The sequence below is a fragment of the Achroia grisella genome, unplaced genomic scaffold (assembly GCF_030625045.1).
Source record: "Achroia grisella isolate CSIRO2021 unplaced genomic scaffold, CSIRO_AGI_Agris_v1 utg853, whole genome shotgun sequence".
Taxonomy (NCBI): domain Eukaryota; kingdom Metazoa; phylum Arthropoda; class Insecta; order Lepidoptera; family Pyralidae; genus Achroia; species Achroia grisella.
The window spans coordinates 1,703,237-1,726,813 of NW_026713043.1; the positions used below are offsets into that span (position 1 = coordinate 1,703,237).

Below are 23,577 nucleotides of genomic sequence, written 5' to 3' on the forward strand. Positions count from 1 at the left end.
ACCTAACAACTGACCTACTGGCATTTAAAACGCATAAAGTAGTCAAACCAAAAATGATCAATTACCCGCATTACTGTAATTCTCGTCATATTAAACACGGATCATCTTTCGCAGCTAATGTGAATATAATAATTTGTGAAACCGAGTTATTTCTAGGTACAGACAGAGGAATTTTAGAAAGGCGATTTCAATCATGCAGTTTCTGTAGCAAGGACAACTCATCGTACAATATAATCTATGTATATGTACATTCCTAAACAGTTATTTTATTAAGAACTAGCTGTGCCTGCGACTTCGTCCGGGGAAGTCTGAAGGGATGCTGAAAGTTTGTATGGAAGTATTGTCATTTTTAAAGCTAGAAGCTTGACACTTATTGTTTAGGCTATTGATTGAACATAAATTGAGGAAAGGGCTTGTAAGGGGTTGAAAGTGGAGATGAAGGGTTGTATAGAAGAACTCATGTTAAACCTAAAAGCTTGAAACTTGTTTTTTAGGCTGTTAATTAAATATAAACAAATATGACATTGATCTGAGACAAAGCTACGTCAAAAAAGGAAAAAATTGGAGTCGTGTCGTATCAACTATTAAAAAGATTGATCGAAGATCGTGTGAGGTGACGAGATATCCACCTGTCGGTAGAGAGTTCAGCTCTTAAATTATGAATGAATGAATGACATTGAAAGATTGTAAAAATGTTACTTTGTCTAAAGCGGTAAAATAAAATACTTGTAATTTTTGAAACTTTTTCTTCGCCTTTCTTGGCCTAGATTATTTTGTGTTTATTTGGTGATGGTCACTGTAAATCGCGGATGAAGTCATGGGAACAGAATACCATTTTAAGCAAGGATTGAATACATAATAATATCATCAAAGAATATAATACTCAAAGGGGCAAAGGATTCCAATCGTTCTCTTTGTAGAATTCAGATACATCTCGAGTACGTAACGAGATTGCATCATTTGCAGTATTAAACCCTTTTGAGGCTAACAAGATATCTGTGAATTAATATGAAGATAGCAACGTATAGGTAACTACTAGTTCTAAATCTTGTTTGTGGGTTTGATTTTTTATTTGCATGCACTTTAGAAATATTACTATTTCTTTCTAGTGTATAATATGTATCTATATATATATGTTTCTTTTATATCAAACATTAACACGTTTGATTAAATAGTGGAATTATAGGATGAGAGGTATTACATCTTAGTTCTGTGGAATAAAAAAGAAAGTATTTTTTTGACAATTCACATACCGCCATCTAGACTCAAGTTAAGCTGGATAAAGCTTGTGTTATGGATACTAGATAACTGAAATACATAGTTTTTTTTGTAATTCCATACATATTATATATAGTAAACACCCAGATCGATACAAACAATCATACTCATAAACATTTGTGCCGTGCGAGGAATTGAATCCGCGACCATCGGATTAGATGGTGCTGTTATCAAAGTAATCTATATGAAGTATTTATTATTATAATTAGGGGGGTTGGACTATTATCAGGTGCTAAGACCTGTAACCTGTATAGATCTATTGTGCTCGCCCTTATTTAAAATTCGCTACTTAGACCAATAAAGGACAAGAGTTGAAGGATATTCTTAGGATATTCAAAACGAAATATCTCCTTTGGAAAGTATACATTATATCCTGTGGAGATAAAAACCATCGCTCTTAAGAATATGAATGAAGTAAATCTTTGACAATAGAACCTTAAGAATGTTCAAACTTATAATTTAAATTAATTATGATCGAATTTCGACCTCTAGTAACTGTAAAACTGTAAAACTTTAGTCTACCACAAACATTATGACAAATCCCAACAAATGTGTTATTTGCGAGTTCAGTTTTAACATGAAACCTTCTTTAGGTATTACTAATCAAAGCTTACTAACGGAGATGTCAACCGAAAGCTCTACATACATACGAGTCTCTTTTAATCCACTTTTGTGGAGTTCCACAAATTCATGAATGAATATTCATTATATTATTCACACGTATATTTTAATCTAGGCATAAAAGTTTTAAGTTCATTATTACATTTACGTACTCCATATTAATATTATACATGCGAATGTTTGTCTGTATCTTTGTTACGTTTTTATTGACTTGATTGGGCTCGATGGTCTAGTGCAGTGATTCCCAAAGTGGTCTATATCGACCCCCAGGGATCTATGACAAACTGCAAGGAGTCTACGACAGCAGTCATCTTATTGTTTTTACTTTATATTTTTAACACTAAACTTTACTACAGTTAGAAATTTATAAAGAATCAAAAGGTAAGAATGGGGGGTCTACCTAAAACCGAAAAATATGGCAAGGGGTCTACGACTCAAAAACGTTTGGGAATCTTTGGTCTAGTGGTTCAGCACACCGCTTTACTTCCCATGGTCGCGGGTTCGATTCCTCGCATGGTATAGACATTTGTATTCATGAGTACGATTGTTTATCGGTCTGGGTGTTTAATGTATGCATTTACAAAAAATAAAGTATGTATGTATTAATATCAGTTGTCTAGTACCCATAACACAAGCTCTGCTTACCGTGGGATTAGGCCACGCTGTATTAATTGTTCAGGATTATTTATTTACTAATTGTGCCCACTGTTTCACCCACGTCAAATATATAGCCTACATGTTATTCTGATGTATAAGCTATATTATTGTGAAGTTTCATCAAAATCGGTTCAGTAGTTTTTACGTGAAAGAGTAACAAACATCCATCCATACTCACAAACTTTCGCATTTAAAATATTAATAAGACGTTTATTATACCAGTTAACTATCTATGTAATGCCTAGAATTATATAATAATAAACATAATATTTCCCACTATATTCGTCATTACGGTAAACGTTGTTTTAAATCATGATAAACACGTACCAAACGGTATCAATTTAGGTGAGAATTGACCTGGAGAATTTCTGGCATGGTGCCACAACGGAACAAAATAGCTACAGCGTTGACTCCTCTCCCGTAGGTATACCTTATCTTTTAAGACACACTAAACTTTTAGAATTGCAAACTCGTATAGAGTTTATCGTGTGTGATACGATACGAGAATTTTAAACTGTATCGGTAGACTCAGAATTTCGCTGGATATTTTAAAAGAGAAATGTACTTGAAAATTTTATGGAGCTATTGAATTTATGTTAACAGATATTAAAGATGTAATAATTGGTATCATTTTTTTCGGACTACTCTAATGCTGTTGGCCGCAGCTGGCCTTTACAGCTTCACCGGATGATAGGGGGCGAGTGCAGATGGCACTCCAAACCTGGAAGGACTTATGGAGCGGCTGAAGGCCAACTCCTGACGTATCCGTCTTTAGTCTGAGGGCACCACTAGGGGTTCGAACCTCGTCTTAGGCCGTCGTAACATCGATCGCCAGTGTGAAGCGCCCGGGCGCGCCTAGACGCCCGGTTGAATGCGCGATATGAGGTGTATGAGGTCGTCGTCTTAGCCGGCGAGGATGGTGTCGTGTGTGTGTGAAAAAGTATGGTCGGGTTGGAACGGGTGGGCTCGTGGGGAGGTTGACTACCATTATGGGGTCGTCGGGATCAATGAGAACGTGCCTCGGGAGACATTGTCGCGAATGTCAATTAGTATCATTGCTAATAGCTGCCTATATACGTATATTGAAGTAAAAAGTAAGCAAGAAAAACTGTGCATGTATATGTAAACAAAGATTTATTTTTCGGACTACTCTAATGCTGTTGGCCGCAGCTGGCCTTCACTGCTTCACCGGACGATAGGGGGCGACTGCAGATGGCTCTCCAAACGACTTATGGAGCGGCTGAACGGACTGCCTGACGGATACGACTTTAGTCTGAGGGCACTGCCAGGGGTTCGAACATCGGCTCAGGCCGTCGTAATTTCGACACCCGTTTCAATTGGACAGGGCGATCAGAGCGGTGTAAACAAAGAGAACGAGACAGATCGCGCGAGCCTCAACTTCTCGCGCATATCCTAATTATATAAAAAAATAAAGAATCAAATCAAATCAAAAATCCTTATTCATGTATGGCAATGCCCTAGCAGCTTATGAACGTTCATTTTTTTTATTAATATATATTCCCTACAGTCCAGTTTAGTATACATACTCAATTGAGAAGAACTGGCAAGAAACTCAACAGATTTTTTTAAAGCCAGTTTTAAGCAGAATTAATGAATTATGTAAACAGGCTGACTGCCAGCCGGATGGTAAATTACAAGTACCCTATAAACATTAAATACAAATTTATTAAATACTCAATTTAAAAAAACATTAATGTAAACTTAGCTCATTATCTGAAGCTCAGTATCATAAATAATATCTTGACTATTTAAGAAAATTCATATCGCTGGAAAAGGTTGTAACCGATTTCTAGACTTTCACCAACATAGACGTTCTAGAACTAGACTTGTAGATAACAGTAACATGTTTTCCGTTTAAAAGCAACGGTACGTCTATATCACACTTACTTGACATTAATCAGTATACTAGCTACTCGCCCCGGCTTCGCACAGTTGTACATGTATTATACATATATATATAAACCTTCCTCTAGAATCACTCTATCTATAAAACCAAACCGCCGAAGAGAATGACATACTGCGCCGACCCCAAATAATGGGATAAAGGAAGGGAATGATGATGAATAGAGATAGGATAATAATACCAATAAATATAAGAAAATAATACACATTATACTATATATAAAATATATACATATATATAAATATATAAAAACACAAAAATGCAAGTACAAAATTTTGATCAAGACTAAGAATTTTGATGGTTTACCTAACTGCATTTTATACCTAGTAGTCTATCTATAAAAAATACTTATTTTTAGTAAAATTATAAATCTATATATATCTTATCTATTTCTCTATTAATGGCCCGTATTAAGTTTTCAGATAAGCTAATATAATTACAGATTTGTACATTTTGATTTGTCATGCGTGTTGGAAACTCCAACAGAAATAGGTATTAAAACCTTCTCAATTATTTTTTTTCATAATATTTCAATATAGAACGCTGTGTTCTAATAAATAAGTTTGTCATTTGTTTTTAATGTGCTTCAATATTTTGGTACACCGCTAATTATATCGATATTTTAATAAATATATATAATTACGATTTAATTTACAATTTGGTGTTTTATAATTATGTACAACGAATACATCCACGCACCTCGTTGATATTCACACATAGGTTTTTCTTAATGTCTAACTGTATAGGGCAATTTCTTTCTACATATATTTCACGCCGACCTACAAAAGTTTTGAAAATTATAAAAAATGTTTTGCCGAACTCAAAATATCAACATAGGACTCTTTGGCCTCTTGTACATATAATTTTTTTAACACTATCCCTACAGTTCTAGTATCTTTACAGTGCACTTCGGCTAGCTACTTCGATTGAGAAGAACTGGTAAGAAATTCAACTCGTATTTTTTATATATTTTCATATATTATGCATATATATGGACTATAATTACAAACAAACTAAACTCGCGCCTAATGGAAAGTTGTAAAACTAGATAATATTAGTTTCCTTATGAAATTTTTGACAATAACACTAAACATTGTAATTTGTGAACAACGTGTTCAATATGGTAAGATAAATATGACAAACAAACAGCCAGGTCGCGGCATGTCGAAATAAATAACATTTTAAGTTCAATAATTCACACGGCGAGTGGCCTTGGCATACATTGGCTAGCGGGGCCATTGGACGGATGTATGGACAAACCATATTTTTCTGATCTAGCCGAGAAGTGCGACAAAAAATTACAAACACATAAATCTAACTAATAGAACTGGTTGGTTGACTTCCACGCTGTTCCACCTGGAAATTATTGTGGTAAATTGACATTTGCCAAGATGGGACTGACATGACTTCATGCTCATTCGATCATCCTACACTGGTGCCCGACCACCGTAAAACATCTGGCTAACACAGGCGGATGCACCATTCCATTATCTATACATATAAAGAAAATTGGAGTGTCTGTTTGTAATATTGAAATAACCGTTTTTTATTACATGCTTATGAATATAAATACGGTACATACATCAAAATAACATTTTCTACAATTTTTGTCTGTCTGTTTGTTCCGGCTAATCTCTGAATTGGCTGGGCCGATTTTGATGGGGCATTTATTAACAAGTAGCTGATGTAATAACAAGTAACTTAGGCTACTTTTATTTTAGAAAATAAAGCTAAATTCCATGCAGATGAAGTCGCGGGTACAGCTAGTCATTCATAAAAAACCCTCGTCTATATACCTACATGAACAGCATGACTTGATCATATGATGCTCATGCTACCACTCATAAGTTGCCATTTAAGAGGACTCAGATGTCATGACTCTAAACCTGTAATTCCATCTGGATGTACAGAATTATTTAGGAAGCAACAACCAACTGTGTATTCAGATAGCCTGTTCAGTCTTCTGGGAGTTAATTACATGTAGCAATCTCTATGAAAGGTTCCGAGTATGGTGCCACTTCCGGCGAGGTTCAGAGTGTTTTTGAAATATCGATCTATAAACAACCGCTTTAATGTATATTTTAGAATAAATAAATAAGCTACAGGCGAACCTGGACTTTATTAAAAAGGTTTATATTTAGATATGTACCTAGAATTATACATCTAGAAATAATAATAATAAATAATTCTGGACAATGAATTCAGCGCCATCTAGTCCCACGGTAAGCAGAGCTTGTGTTATGGGTACTAGACAACTGATATAAATACTTAGATCTTTTTTGTAAACACATACATAATATATATAGAAAAAATCCAGACCAATACAAACAGTCATATTCATGAATACAACAGTTTGCACCGTGCGAGGAATCGAAGCCGCGACCATCGGAATTAAAGAGGTATGGTAACCGCTAGACCAACGAGGCTGTTGAATGATAGAAAAGCAAAATTGTGTTGAAACTAATGTCATATTCTATTTTAGTTTCAATACGATTCCACAAGAAAAAACGAGGAGGTCTGACAATAGTGGCTTACGTAAACGAAAGTAAGAATTTCTTTATTATTTAGGAGCTTAAGATCACAATAGAATCCTCTCGCTCCATCTCTCTAAATTAATAATTTCACATAGGTAATATAATTATATATGTTGACATCTATACATATAAATAAAATTGGAGTGTCTGTTTGTAATATTGAAATATCCGTTTTTTACTACATGCATATGAATATAAATATATATACTAATAATACATCCACCAAAATGACATTTTTTTAAATTGTTGTCTGTCTGTGTTTGTTCCGGCTAATCCCTGAAATGGCTGGGCCGATTTTGATGGGACTTTTTTTTGGCAGGTAGCTAATGTAATAAATAGTAACTTAGGCTACTTTTATTTTAGAAAAATGAAGTATAATTTCACGCGGACTAAGTAAGGGTACAGCTAGTCTTATATATAAAATTTTCGCATAGCACTGTTAGTTACCATACTCTTCCGAAATGGCTCGACTGATTTTGAAGAAATTTTATATGTACATTACAGTAAATCTGAGAATAGGTTTATAACTGATTTTTATGTCCCTAAGCGTTAAAGGTGGCTCACTCTAAAATTTTTTTTTATATTTTCGACAATTTTTTTTTAATACTACTTAAAAGTACATACCATCCTAAATTTTCTATTTTTTAATAGCGATAACTTATATGATAAAACAACGTTTGCCGGGTCAGTTAGTTCTATATAAAAATACATATAATATATTGAATTAAGAAGTTCAATCGGGTAAAGCAACGAGTTGCGAAAATAATAATGAAAACAATATATATAGGGACCACACCCTGAAAATTGGTAAACGGCACAATGTTTGTATTTTGAATAGAATGTAATTGGAGTATTCGTGTTGATTTTAAATGAAATGTTTAATATTAAATTTAAACCATATGTTCATATACATTAAGTACATTTTGCATGAAATTCTTTTAATTATTTAAACTAAAATCCTATATCTGATATACATACATAAGAATATATCAGGACAATTCACACATCGCCAACTAATCTTAATTTCAATACAAACAAACATTAATAAAGAATAATATAAACTTATATTTATATTTAACCAAATTAATAGTTGCATTAATTTTGTTACATATAAATATAATTAAACAAACTGACGAAGAAAAAATGTCTTTGTTAATGTTTGTTTGTATTGAAATTTAACAGTATATATTGTATATAAGCTCAGCCGAGCTTATGTTATAGGTATGTGTACTAGAAAACTGATATAAATACATAGATACAGCTTTTTGTAAATACATACAAGATATACATATTCAGACCGATACAAATATAATCATACTCATGAATGTACTGTGCGCAAAATCGATCCTGCGACCATCGGAAGTAAGGCGGTGTGCTAAACCGCTAAATCACCGAGGTGGCATATTTTAACTGCTATAAATGAGAAACATTATCAATTTAAGTATAGTCATTCAATCTAATTTAAACAGAACCAAGAGGTCACAAATACGAAACTTCCAAAGTGTCATGACTCTCGAATGTTCCACCAATACTTTGACTTACTCAAATGTCAAGGACGAAGACGCTGAGGTGCAACTTCCTTTTGACAAATACAGCGTTGATTTCAATAGTCTGCCTTTTTGTTGTAAATATCTATATAATATACTATCTGTGCCCGCGGTTTCGTCTGCATGAAATTTACAGCTTATATGTTAATAGCTTCAAAAAAGACGATTCTTCCATACAATCTTTCATCCCCAATTTCAACCCCTTACAACCCTTTTTTCGCATTAAGAAGTAGTCTATGTCCTTTCTCAGGGTCTGGACTATCTGTGTTACAAATTTCATTTAAATCAGTTCAGTGTGAACTAGTTTTAGCTTGAAAGCGAGACAGACAGACAGACAGACAGACAGAGTTACTTTCGCATTTATAATATTAGTAAGGATTATGATGTAAAGTTTTATCAAAATCCGTTCAATAGTTTTTGCGTGAAAGATTAACAAACATCCATCCATCCATACTCACAAACTTTCGCTTTTATTATTAATACGTGTAGCAAAAACTTTGTACCCATTTTTACCAAAATTGCGCGAATGGAGGCATATGAATTTTCTCACACTTATGAAGGATTCCAGAATGATAATATTTAATTTAAATAATGCATAAATATACATTAAGTCAATAAAAAGACTAATCATTAAAATCAATTTAATTTATCATCTGGTGGGATGGAAACTTGTTTGGTATTCCAGCTCTATAAAAAAAATGCTTCTTTATAATATCCACAATCAAATGATAAGACGTGTGCAACTGCGACCTGCATAGATCTATCGTGCTCGCCCTTTTTCAAAGTTTGCTACCTAGGCCCGTCAGGGACAAGAATTGAAGGATATTCTTAGGAGCGATGGTTTTTATCTCCTCAGGATATAGTGTATACGTTCCAAAGGAGATATTTCGTTTATGCATGAGTGGGCTACAACCACATAGGATGTGTAGTGGCGTTTCCTCTTCTGCTTGGCAAAATCTGCAGATTGCTATTAAGCTAAGTCCGTCACAATAATTATTCTGCATTTATTTTTAGTAAATTCACAATATTTTCCATATTGATGTTTTTACGCCATTTCGAATATCACCTGGGGGGGGGGGGGAAGGGAATTATTAGTAATGTGGACTTATGACCCCATTACTAATAATGTACCATGTCAGGTTGATCTCCACGCGGTTCCTCCTGGAAACCATCATGATAAATTCCTAGTAAATTTGTCACGATGGGCTAAAACCTCATGCTCATCTTATCTTCTACTGGTGCCCCGCGAGCGTAAACCTTTAGCGCAGACGGGTGCACCATTCCATTATCATCCATAAAAAAAATCAACTGTAAATGTAATTTAACCGTGCGCGTCCACTGTTTGTCGTTCTGTGTAATTTAACTCGCGAACATTTCGTTAATGAGCCGCAGAGTTTGGGTGCTCAAAGATATCGTAATTACATCGTTGCGATGTAGGACTATTGGGGACAACTGTATTGAAATCGGTTTAGGGTGTTATCATAGTGTCGAGCGGAACGAGATATGTCCATTACGACAAGTAAAATTGCCTTCAAATGTAAATTGCAGTAACCTATACATATGAATAAAATTGGAGTGTCTGTTTGTAATATTGAAATAAGCGTTTTTTCCTACTTGCATATGAATATAATTATGGTACATACACTAAAATATCATTTTTTGACAAAATTAAGATCGCCAGGATGATTGCCAACCTCCGGTAGGAGACGGCACATAAAGAAGAAGAAGAAAAAATCGAACTGCCCATTGTGATATATTCATCATTCATAATATAATGCTGATGTGTATACATAATACATCATGATGCTTTAGAGGGGGTCACCGTGTGGAGGTCTACCTGATGGTAAATTGTTAACAATGGGGTCAACAGTGGATGTGGTCAACGCGAGTAGTATACGATATCTAAACTGATTTATTATGATCAGATTTATCTTGCGTTCTTTTATTAGCAGTCCTAAATAGGGTGAAGGGTTAATCGCTTCAGTTTATTACTAAGGTCACAACCTACTAATGAGTTTTGTGCCAGTCCATATTGTAAACCCTCAACGATTCAGACAAGACGTAATTAAAGGAACATAAGATAAACGACCACCGTTTCTTGAGCTTTATGGTCTAGAACGGTTTATTTAAAAGTAGCTGCACCAAATTACTGGTATATTTAAAAAGTTCTATATTTCTCTTTATATTTTATTTCGTTTGTAAAGTAAAACTTCAGATAGGCCTATTTTCTTAAACATATGACGTCATTCAGTCCCCAAGCTAAGCTATCGACAGGGAATTCTTCCCTACACGCTAGATCCTAAGTGGTCTCGGACAGTGCGGTTTAGAGGAGCTTCCTCCCGCGTACACTTAGATTGTAGAATGAACTACCTTCCGAGGTTTTCTCGAGAGACTACAGCATGGGGTTTTTCAAGAAAGGTTTTTTAAGGGTCGACAACGTGCATGTAGAACCCCTGGTGTTTCAAGCATCTATAGACTACGGTAACTGTTTACGATTGGATGGGCCGTATGCTTGGGTGTCATGGTAGAATAAAAAAAAATATATTAGTACAAATAGTCCTTTTTGTTGAAATAGCGATCTTTTGTAGTACGTATTAGGACCTAAAATATAGGGGTAATTAATTAAGTGCAAAGCAATTTAGTAAAAGGAAAAAGGGTGTTGAACTCAGCAATGCAGTCTCGTGAATCCGAAGAAATTTATATTCCCTATTCATTTCATTTCATTCATTCATCATTTGAACTATTGCAATATTTTTAATGAAACTGGAAATACATTTTTTTTTATTTCAAATCAAAATATCTTTATTCATGTAGGTTATTATAGACTCTTATGATATGTCAAATCTACTGTCAGATCGGATGCTTTCGAGATGATAAGAACTGACAAGAAACGTATTATTTTCAAATATAGTTGTACATGTTTACAATAATACAGATTCATTTTTAATTCCCCTTTACTTCCGATGATCGCGGGTTCGATTCCCCACATAGTATAAACATTTGTATTCATTAGTATGACTTTTTTAATGGCTCTAGACGTATTCTTTGTTTGTTTATGTATTTTTAAAAATGTTTCTAAGTATTAGTCATCTAGTACCCATAACACAAGCTCTGCTTAGCTTGGGACTAGATGGCGCTGTGTATATTATACAGGAACATTATTATGACTATTTCTATCCATTGCGTTACACCCAATCTATTCAACCTGTAAAGACACGGATTATTACGAAAGATGATAATAATTCTAAGTCCTTAGTTTAGCGGTTTAAACACGACTCCAGTTATGTCGTGACGAGGTCGTGATGTAACGTGATCTGAGTTTTGATGTTTAAATCCAAACCCTTTATGAATTAGTGATGCCACTAAAATGTATATCGATAAAAATTTACAAATAAATAAATATAATTACCTATTTTTTTTTATAGTATTAATGAATGATCTCCGAAGTAAACAAGACAATGAGGTTATTAATAAAAATGATAAATGTCTTAGAGTAGTTAAGGTATTGTACCGTTACGCTCTTTTTCTTACAAGCTATTTTCTTTATGTGATAGCAAGTGACTGTCATTATGGAAGTTTTTACTTGTCATTATTATTATCTTACTTTATAGTTAACGAAAATCTTGGAAACATTTATAAATTCATAATTTTACTATGACTACTTAAAAAGAAATGAAAATTTCTGAGAAAACGAAATCGACAAAAATATATAATATTAATATAATATATTTGTTTATTTATTTATTTATAATATATAATAATATTATAAAATTATTTCTATTTTTTTTTTTTTGTAACCATTGCTGCAAATTATAGTTGCATAACTATAAGCATCGTTAAAATCAATACCAGCGTTGTACAAGTAGATCTTAAAATTAATAATGTATTAAATTTTAACATCAAAATATTATACGCCACTACCCACTGCCGGTGGCGGCGACAGGTGCAATCGAGCACGGCGGCCGCTTGGCTGGCGACACAGTCTATCGATATATCGATAAATTGTATTTTGATATTACACAACACTAGAACGGATTGAAGCGACTTGATAAAATTCTAAGCCCAGTAAAAGTGTATGCAAAAATATTTTCATTGTTGCTGGAGCTATTCTAAACATGATTGTTCCTGTTTCTAGGAATGTATTCAACTAGTCATGCTCGCGGTTTTGTCTGTGTGTATATTTGTAGACGGCAATTAATAAAGCATTTATATAAACGTCACGTTTTAATTTATTAATAAACTAACGACTCGCCCCAGCTTCGCATTGGTGTATATACATATGTATTATATATATAAACCTTCCTCTTGAATCACTCTATCTATTAAAAGAACCCGTTTCAAAATCCGTTGCGTGGTTTTAAAGATCTAAGCATACATAGGGACGGACGACAGTGACAGCGACTTTGTTTTATACTATGTAATAATTTATAATATTATAGGGCATATTTTAAGTCAATAAGTAAAAATACTAATTTGTCCCATAAATATAAAGATCATATAAGTATTAATAATATCTCAGGACAATTCACACAGCGCCATCTGGACCCAAGCTAAGCAGAGCTTATGTTATGGGTACTAGACAACTGATATGAATATATTTATAATTTTTTGTTTGTAAATACGTACTTAATGTAAATAGAGAACACCCAGTCACACTCGTGAATACAATTGTTTGTACCGTGCGAGGAATCGAACACGCGACCATCGGAAGTAAGGTGGTGTGCTAAACCGCTAGACCATCGAGGCCTTCATAATAATAAAAATATGTAACATTTTTTTATTAAACCGAATTTGAAATAAAACGAACACAAAATTTTCATCGAAGCGTATCACAGTATATTAGTTAAAACTGCACCCAAATCTGTTAATTCAATTCTGAGATTAGCATTTTGTGTGCAAACGCACAGACAAAATGATAAAAAATCTGATAATCTTTGTTTTTGATTCTATTACATTGACAAAGTTTTTTATAAAATAATATGTACTCTCATATATATATATATATTACGTACAGACAGCAATCAATTTCATTTCATTATCCACATAAACCTTCCTCTTGAAACCTTCACTCTATCTATTGCTAAATTGCATAAAAATCAGTTGCGTAGTTTAATAGATCTAAGCGAACAGACAGAGCAACGACTTTATTTTATACTATATAAAGTTATTTTTTAATTCTAAACCACAAGTTGGTCAGTTGCTAATATAGACATATGTTCTTAGAATGCTAGAAACTGAGTTTAATTAATTTTTGTTAAGCATAAACTATCAATACATTTCAAGAATGTACGTGAAATTACGAAACTGTTAATGCAAACTGGTTTTATAAGTTCAGATATTAAAAAGTGCAACATGAATTCCATGGGTTTAATTAATATTTTATGGTTTTAATTGCATTGAGTACTTTTATCGAAGAGTATGGTATGGTACACGGTTTTTTTTACTTGGCTAAATCATTACATAGTATAAATCAAAGTCGCTGTCGCTGTCTGTCCGTCTCTATGTATGCTTAAATCTTTAAAACTACGCAATGGATTTTGAAGCGATTTTTTTAATAGATAGAGTAATTCAAGAGGAAGGTTTATATGTATAATACTTGTACACCATTGCGACGCCAGGGCGAGTAGTGAAATAATAATAATAAAGTAGACAATTCACACAACGCCATCTAGTCCCAAGCTAATCGGAATTTGTGTTATGGGTACTAGACTACTAAACACATAGTTTTTTTACAGATATTTAGATATTTTTTCTTTGTAAATACATACATATTATATATAGAAAACACCCAGATTGATATAAACAATCATACTCATGAATACAAATGTATGCACCTTATACCGCTAGACCACCGACGGCCTCGGTGGTCCAATTCAAACGGGGATCGAAATTACGATGGCCTGAGCCGAGGTTCGAACCCCTAGTGGTGCCCTCAGACTAAAGTCGTATCCGTCAGGAGGGAGTTGGCCTTTAGTCCTTCCGCGGGTTTGGAGTGCCATAGTCGCGGCCAACAGCATTAGAGTAGTTCGATTCCGATAGTCGCATTCCTCGCAAGGCACAAACATTTGTATTCATGAGTATGATTGTTTGTATCGGTCTGGGTGTTTTCTATATATGTATTCACGAAAAAAAATGTATGTATTTGTATCAGTTATTTTTAGTACACATAATACAAGCTTTAGCTAGCTTAACTTAGGTCTAGATGGCGCTGTGTGCATTGTCCTGGTATTATTATTATTATTCCGATCACCGCCGGTTTGAAGTTACATTAGTTTTTTTTTTATAGTTAACAAACCATCACAAGTACTAGCGAGTTGTATAGAATTAGTTTTATGCCGGAAGATGTTAAATTTTTAATTTATTCTCGCTCTCATCGGGGCAAAGATCATTGAAGAACGGAACTAATAGTATGTTTGTATATGCATAATAATGAGTTTAGCGGAGGTGATATTTAGATTGTTTGTGGTAACTACTTGTCGGGTTTTATTGGGTCATTTACGATAACTTTCAATATTTAGTATATTTTCAATACTTTATAATATTAAACTGTCCTAAAGGTAATAAATAGATAATAATTTCATTCTAATCGTCATTCATTCAATGTACCATGTGAAAGCCTCCACTGTTTATATTTTGCAATAAACTATTATTACAAATCATTGAATTTGTCGGCTTGTTCTATACTATAACTTGCATATATTATACACTAGCTTTTGCCCGTGGCTTCGCTCGCGTTAATTTATCATCCAAAAAAAAAAAAGGTAATAAATAATCATAATAATTTCATTCTTTCGTCATTCATTCAATCCTTAACCAAAAGCCTTACTGTTTATATTTTGCAATAAACTATTATTACAAATCATTGAATTCGATCGGCTTTAAAATTGACAATATATTCATATATACTTTCATCCCGCGTTAATTTTATCCCTATGGGTGTGCAATTAATCAAAATCCTTTCTTAGCGGATGCCTACGTCATAACATCTACCTGCATCCCAAATTTCAGGCCGATCCGTCCAGTGGTTTGGGCTGTGCGTTGATAGATCACTACGTCAGTCACCTTTGAGTTTTATATATTTAGAGACCTTCCTCTCGAATCACTCTATCTATTGCTGAAAACTGCATTAAAATCCGTTACGTAATTTAAAAGATATAAGCTAATCAACTTTTTTATACTATGTAAACATTATAAAGTGGTGGTTTAGTGTACCGCTTATTTCAGACGCTAATGGGTTTAATTCTCGATACAAATTTGCAGCGTGCGATGAATCGAACCCGCGACCATCAGAAATAAAGCGTTCTAACTGCTAGACCACTGAGGTCGTCAATTAAAATTAGTTTTCGTGTCACTTCCATCGGTTGTAAGGCTGTATTTAAATAGAGCACCTGGCTAGTGCGGCCGACATTTGCCAATATTTGGTCGGACCCCGGCATCCACAGATATTGCAATTCCGAAAAGATTACATTTAAAGTAAAACATTTCGAGCGAAATATTGAGAGAAATTGCGCTATTCGGAAACTACCGAAGTGATTTTTATTGATATTTTTTACTGTCTTATTTTAATTATAGATGTGGTATATAATATACTAGCTACTCGCTCCGGCTTTGTACGGATGTACATGTATTATACATATAAACCTTCCTCTAGAATCACTCTATCTATTAAAGAAATCCGCTTCAAAATCCGTTGCGTAGTTATAAAGATTTAAGCATACATAGAGACGGACAGACAGCGACAGCGACTTTGTTTTATACTATGTAATGATGTTTATATATTTTCTTTAATGTATGTAATGAATAAAGTATATTTTATATAACTATCTATATCAAATTTTTTTTTAGGACATCTTACTATTATTATGAAGTTTGTGAGGATCCTCCATACTCACAAATTTCATAATATTAGAAGTGTATACGATCCAGCCATTTCAGAGATTAGCCGAAACAGACAGACAGACGGACAAAAATTGTAAAAAAAACATTTTGGTGTATGTACCCTATTTATATTCATATGCATGTTGTAAAAAACGGTTATTTCAATATTACAAACAGACATTCTACAAGATACTATATATATGTATGCATAGAGTATAGATGAAAAACTAGTATATATATATATATTATGAAAACCTTACCTTTGAGTAACAGCACGTAGTTCTTCTTATCATCACCACCTTTAGGGTACTCCCAGTCCACGTCGAGTCCATCGAAGTTCCTGTCGCGAAGGTACGGGATGGCAGAGTAGATGAAGGTCTGCCGAGCATATCGTGAAGCTGACATCTCCTTGAACTTCTGCGTGCCGAAAGACCAGCCACCTAATAGAAAAGATTTCTTTAATAATGTGATACATATATCAGTCGACTTTGCTCAAATTGTACCCAATTTGTACTGTGTACAGAGGCAGTCTGAAAATAAATAAATAACCCTGGACTATTAACACAGAGCTATCTAGTCACTCAGTAAGCAGAGCTTATCTTATTGGTACTAGAAAACTGATATAAACATATACATATTTTTTTGTAAATACGTACATAATATACATAGAATACAATCAGACCGACAAACAATCATACTCAATAATACAAATGTTAGTAGCGCGCGAGGAATCGAACCCGCGCCACCGTTAATAAAGCGGTGAACTAAACCACAAGACCACCGAGGCCGTTAAAGAAACTACAGCTCATTTCCCATTAGGCAAACAGTTTGCGCCTCTAGAGAGTATTTAAAAAAATAACCGGAAACTTTAGCAAACTCGGCATGCAATATAAGTATACCAAAGTAAAATAGTGTAGGTAAATAACCACAAAAAACATAATGTCGATATCACTATTTCATTATCATCATCATCTGCTTCTTCCTTATCCCATTTATTTGTTTTTCGCTTTCATTCATCCCTGTTCGCAGTCATCGCGTTATTTACTTCCTTTCTTACCATATCATCTTTCACACAGTCCATCCATCTCTTTTTCGGCCTTCCTCTGCCCTTATAACCATCCACATTTATATGTAACACCTTTCTATAATATCATCCTCGTTCCTACGCATTACATGTCCATACCACGATAGTGTCGATATCACTATTTCACAGTACATAGTACAGTGTTGCGCCACCATACGTTCTTTCGCTCTTATGAAAATGGGAGCGTTTTTTTGTAGGTGTTCCCGTGAAAACAGGTGAAAATGCCGACAACGACTCTTTGTACCGTGGGAAAGCTACGGGCCGTTCGCACATAGAATAGTGAGGGGACACGCATACTAGGTGATATCGATATACAGAATTATAAAATAGAAATAATCTTTATTCAAATAAACTCAATACAAGCACTTGACTGGTCTGCTCTAATCACTATGACTGATTTCCTCTTATTAATTGTTTAACCAGTTGGTTATATATTCAATATTTTTTCTTTTTGAGTATTTAATTGAATTAGTGCTAATTGGTGGTTTGTATTCACACACTTAAACTTAAAAATGTAAAGTAATAATAAAATTATTTAAAAGAGCAACATGCAAGTTTCTTGCTCGTTCTTCTTGTGATGAGACAGCTTTTCAAACGAGCGGTAGATTAAAAAAATGTAATGACTATTCAAAAGTGCTTCAATGTAAGTTTATTTGAATAGGTACATGATTTTCTATTCTATTCTATTCTTTTGAATAGTCATATATTTGATTCTACCATTCATTCGGAACGATTCATCACAAGAAGAATGAGCAATGAAATGTGTGTTGCTCTTTTGAATAGATGTTTTTTATATACATTATTTATATATACACAATAACAAGTAAGAGGCATGCGATAATCAGATAATATTGTCAGTACTATGAAATTTAAGTTTTTCTACAAAAAACCTTATTATCGTTAATGAACTCTTCTATTTTATAATATGATTTTTACAAAGGATGTGTGTTATACGACATTTCTAACTTTTTTCAGGCAGATTTAGAACAGACTCTGGTAGTTTGTTGTAAAAACTTACGCAATTACTATAAAATTATGAAATAGATGTCTTTGTTTTGGTAAATAATGTTATTCGACTAAGTTATATAATATTTACAATCTACGTAACAATTGTGTAATATTTGTTATAAAATATTAAAAAAAAATACGGAACTACAAATTGCTGTATAATTTGATTTCTTAAAGTCAAATATTATATAAAAAAATTGTTTCAATATAAAAATAGACACTTTTAACTCAATACCAGTGATGGCCTAATGGTCGAAATACGACCGTAATTAATTTAAATTACAAATTTCAATATTAATAAGGTTCTACTGTCAAAAACTATAGCTGTATGCGTATGTTTGTCAAAGGTTATAGTGTATAGTAAGCATAATTTAAAAAAAAATAGCATTTTGTAGTCTCTATTTATATAGGTGGGCGAAATTTCATACCACACCGTCCGCGCACCTTTCATAAAAAAGGGTACAAAATTTTTGTTTCAATGTTAAGAATAATGGTATATGAATTTAAACAAATTAATCATTGCAGAAACAATCTGTCTAAATTAACGTCTGTTTAAATATATACATCCATATAATTAACGTGTTATATTATAATATAATCCTTACTTAATATTATAAATGCGAAAGTAACTCTGTCTGTCTGTCTGTCTGTCTCGCTTTCACGCCTAAACCACTGAACCCATTTAAATGAAATTTGGTACACAGATAGTCTCGACCCTGACAAAGGACATAGGCTACTTTTTATTGTGAAAAAAGGGTTGCAAGGGGTTGAAAGGGAATATGAATGGTTCTATGGAAGTATTGTCATTTTACGCGGACGAACTCGCGGGCGCAGCTAGTGTAATATATAATATCCGCAAGTAATAAGTATATAAAAAATAGTTAGTTACAATAATTGCACCCGAGTGATGCTGGGCTATGTCACTAGTGTTTAATGATCTAAGAAAGTAGTTGATACTGGTTATTGAATGTTTTTAGGTTTAATTATGTACACAGAAACGGATTCATAGGTGCATATAGACTAGTACGAATGATGAGAACTTATTTGTATAATATTTATATAGTTTAAAAATAAAAATATGTATCACTAATAAAAATTAATACTAACTAATAAAAATAAACTTTTTTTTTATTAGCTAATTGCACTGAAGAAATTTAAGATGTTTTGGTACGAGATCGACTTCTAGAAAGTAGCTAAACATGGTCATTACTTGGTACAACTATTAATAAGTTAACAGCAATATGATGTACCTATTAAACGACGTTTTTATTATGGTAATTAGAATGTTGCAGGTTTCGTTAATTTGTTATGGTGTTAGAAAACCCTGGTACATCGTAAAACGAATATAACATTAAAATTTAAAAGTTGATTAGAGAAATTATCATACATCAATTAATGGTATCTAATATATACTAGCTATTCGCTCTGGTTTCGCCTGGGTGTATGTATTATACATATAAACCTTCCTCTTGAATTACTCTATCTAATAAAAACAAACAGCTTCAAAATCCGTTGCGTAGTTTTATAGATTTAAGCATACATAGAGACGGACAGACAGCGACAGCGACGTTGTTTTATACTATGTATTATATAAACAACAGATAACAATTAATAATATATAATATTATATAACAAATTAAATGTTTCTCAAATTAAAACAAATTAAATTATTTATATAACATTTTTACACACAGATTCACATCTTTTAGCAAAATTAATATTCTTTAACTGATATAAATATTAGCAATATTTTAGTTTTTTTTTATACTACTATGGTGGCAATCAAGCATACGGCCCATGTGATGGTAAATGGTTACCGTAGCCTATGGACGCATGAAACACCAGGGGTGTCACTTGCCGACCCTTAAGGAACCTTAATATACCCTTCTTGAACAACCCCATGCTGTAGTCTCGTGGGAAAACCTCGGCAGGAAGTTCATTCCACAATCTAAGTGTACGCGGGAGGAAACTCCTCTGAAACCGCACTGTTCGGGATAACTTAGGTTTTAGACCGTTTAGTGTAATAGAACAGCAAATTAGAGAATGTCTAGTTATTTTTTCATACTACGATGGTGACAAACAAGCTTACGGTTAGTATGCTTATTTTATGGTAAATGTTAGCATAGCTTATAGACGCCTGAAACTAGGGGTGTCACATGCACGTTGCCAACTGTTAATAGATTCTTGTTTTTTTTTTAAATATATTATATCGTCGATTAAGAAAAATTACATTTTTCAAATTTAGAACCTAGAGTTGCCTCCTTTTATATAATTCAATTAAATTAACCGCGCCGTCTTAATCACTATCTAAATACTTTTAAAATATTATATAATAATTCTGTATAAATTTAAAACTTTAAAATGAAAAATAATTATATAAATTAAAAAAAAAAACTTAAAAAAACTGCTTGTCTTGTAAAAAAAAATGTACATTTTGAATATTGCCGTTTTTCTATTTAACCGACGATATGTAACTTTAACTTAAGATCATTGTATCCTATAATTATCAATGTATTTATTGTACAATAAAGCGTTACAAACAAAACTTTAAACAACCTACCTAATAGCACAGAATCATAAGGCACACAGATAATTAAACAATAAAATAAATAAGTAATAGTGATTATCAGCAATATCGATAAGTCTACAGAACGTCACTATATCAGTTCGGATAGTATGAAATGTTACATAGAATCGAGTTGTAGAGCAAATAAAAACTGAACTAGCTATTATCTGATTGAATAACGTAGGCACCTGCAATCTGTAGCCCATAATGGGCTCTAGAAACAATCATAATATACCAGAATAGCACGCGATTAGCAAAAACATACTTATATACACAGAACGTAGTGTTATAATGATTCTATAAATAGATATCTTACATAACAATAACAAACTAATTTTACCTAAATGTTTTTTTTAACTAAAGTTAGTAAATCGTTTTATGGCAATTGCGTAAGGTTTTACAACAAAATACCAGAGTCTGTTATAAATCTGATTTGAAAAGATTTAAATGTCATATAAAACACTTCCTTTGCAAAAAAGCTTACTATAAAATCGAAGAATTTGTTAACGACAATAATGTTTTTATAGAAAAACTTAAAGTCCATAGCACTGACAATATCTGATTACACTAATAATGAGTGCGTAGCGATTTCTATGTTGATTATCGCATGCCTCTTACTTGTTATACTGTAATTATTATAAAAAAAATATCTATTCAAAAGAGCAACACACAAGTTTCTTGCTCATTCTTCTTGTGATGAATCTGCATTCCGAATGAGTTGTAGAATCAAAATATGACTATTCAAAAGTGCTTGTAATGAGTTTATTTGAATAAAGATTATTTCTATTTCTATAGATATTATGAGTATATCCACAGAAAGTAGTACTGTAGCGGTATGATATATTGATGGGATGAGATCGAATCTGACGGAGATTAATAACTTTGGGTGTCATTTAGTTTGACTAACTCTCCGGTGATGAAGAATACACTAATAAATAGGGGTAGCCATGCTTCCTGGAATATCTTATTTAATAGTATAAACGCAAAAGTTTGTGAGTATGGATGGGACTGAACGGAATAAAATCTGAGTTGCTTGTTAGTTCTCCTTAGCTCGAAAGTAAGAACTGACTGTAAATTTGAGATATCACAAAAGTCGGTCATAGACCTACATGAATAAAGATATTTTGATTTAGAAGCCTCCTATAATTTCGCTACCACATCTCACCCTCAAACTTAGAACTGTACAAAGTATATCTCTCGTTATAGATATAGAGACAAACTTTATTAAGGTCGTATATGTTTAAACATATATGACGTCACTAAGGCAAAATAATAACTAAAAATTGATCATAAATAACTTACCAATAGCCAGCAGAGTCTTCAGTTTAGGATTAGCCTTTTTCAGTTGATTGATCCTATCGTAGAGACCAGTTTTTCCATCTTTCGTCTCGTCGTTGGACTCGAAAGAACTGAGTTTCCCCTTCTTGAGCCAGCCGAAAGCAAAGATGATGTGCGTGCACAGATCAGGCGATATGTCTTCAGGTAGGAATTTGCCGATTTTCGTCCTATACTGAGACCAGTTCGTGTAGTAACATACGATCTGTAAATATGTTTTAATTATATTAATTAACAATATTTATTCTTTAAATTATTTAATTACTAGCTGTGTTAGCTAAAAATATAGCCTATGTGTTATTCTGATGTATAACCTATACTACTGTAAATTTTCATCGAAATCCGTTCAGTAGTTTTTGCGTGAAAGAGTAATAAACATTAATATATACAAACTTTCGCGTTTATAATATTTCTAACTGTACCCGCGACTTCGTCGGCGTGGAATTTTTTTTTCATAAAAGTAGCCTAAGTTACACCTTATTACATCAGCTACCTGCCAAAAAAAGTCCCGTCAAAATCAGTCCAGCCATTTCAGAGATTAGCCGGAACAAACAGACAGACAGACAAAAATTGTAAAAAATGTTATTTTGGTGTATGTACCGTATTTATATTCATATGGATGTAGTAAAAAATGGTTATTTCAATATTACAAACAGACAGTCTAATTTTATTTATATGTATAGATGAAGACTAATTTTTATTTCATTGGAATGTCAAACTAGCTGACAGTTAACTTGATAGTAAATGGCAACCGTCGCCTATATACATGAGCAGCGCAACCAACACAACGGATATCACTTTATCATGTGACGCTCATGATACTACTGATGGGTTGCTTTTACAGACGACTAATACATGTCATGCCTTTTGTCCTGTAATATCACTACCTTTTGTACTCTACAACTGAAACAGCTTGTAAAGCAAGCTGCTTGACGGCTGAAATAGGTATGCTAAAATGTTCAAGCACTTTGTACAAGGTTTATGTCAGTAAATTCACATTACGAATACCGGTTCATTTGTAACACTTTCCATAATCTTTTAATTACAATTCTTAATAACAATAATACAGATTCTTAGCAAGAAAAGCAAATAATTCTTAATGTACTTTCATAACTTTCATAAAATATTAGTACTGATTTAAATAT

General features: G+C 33.1%; 1 protein-coding gene across 1 annotated transcript in view; it reads right to left on the minus strand.

Annotated features, from left to right (window-relative positions):
• LOC131852553 (probable chitinase 10) overlaps positions 1–23,577 on the minus strand; it is a 134,330-nt gene that overhangs the window by 37,940 nt on the left and 72,813 nt on the right. Inside the window, 2 exon segments of the mRNA XM_059203233.1 lie at positions 16,700–16,879; positions 22,400–22,637. Of these exon segments, the coding sequence (XP_059059216.1) occupies positions 16,700–16,879; positions 22,400–22,637 (418 nt within the window).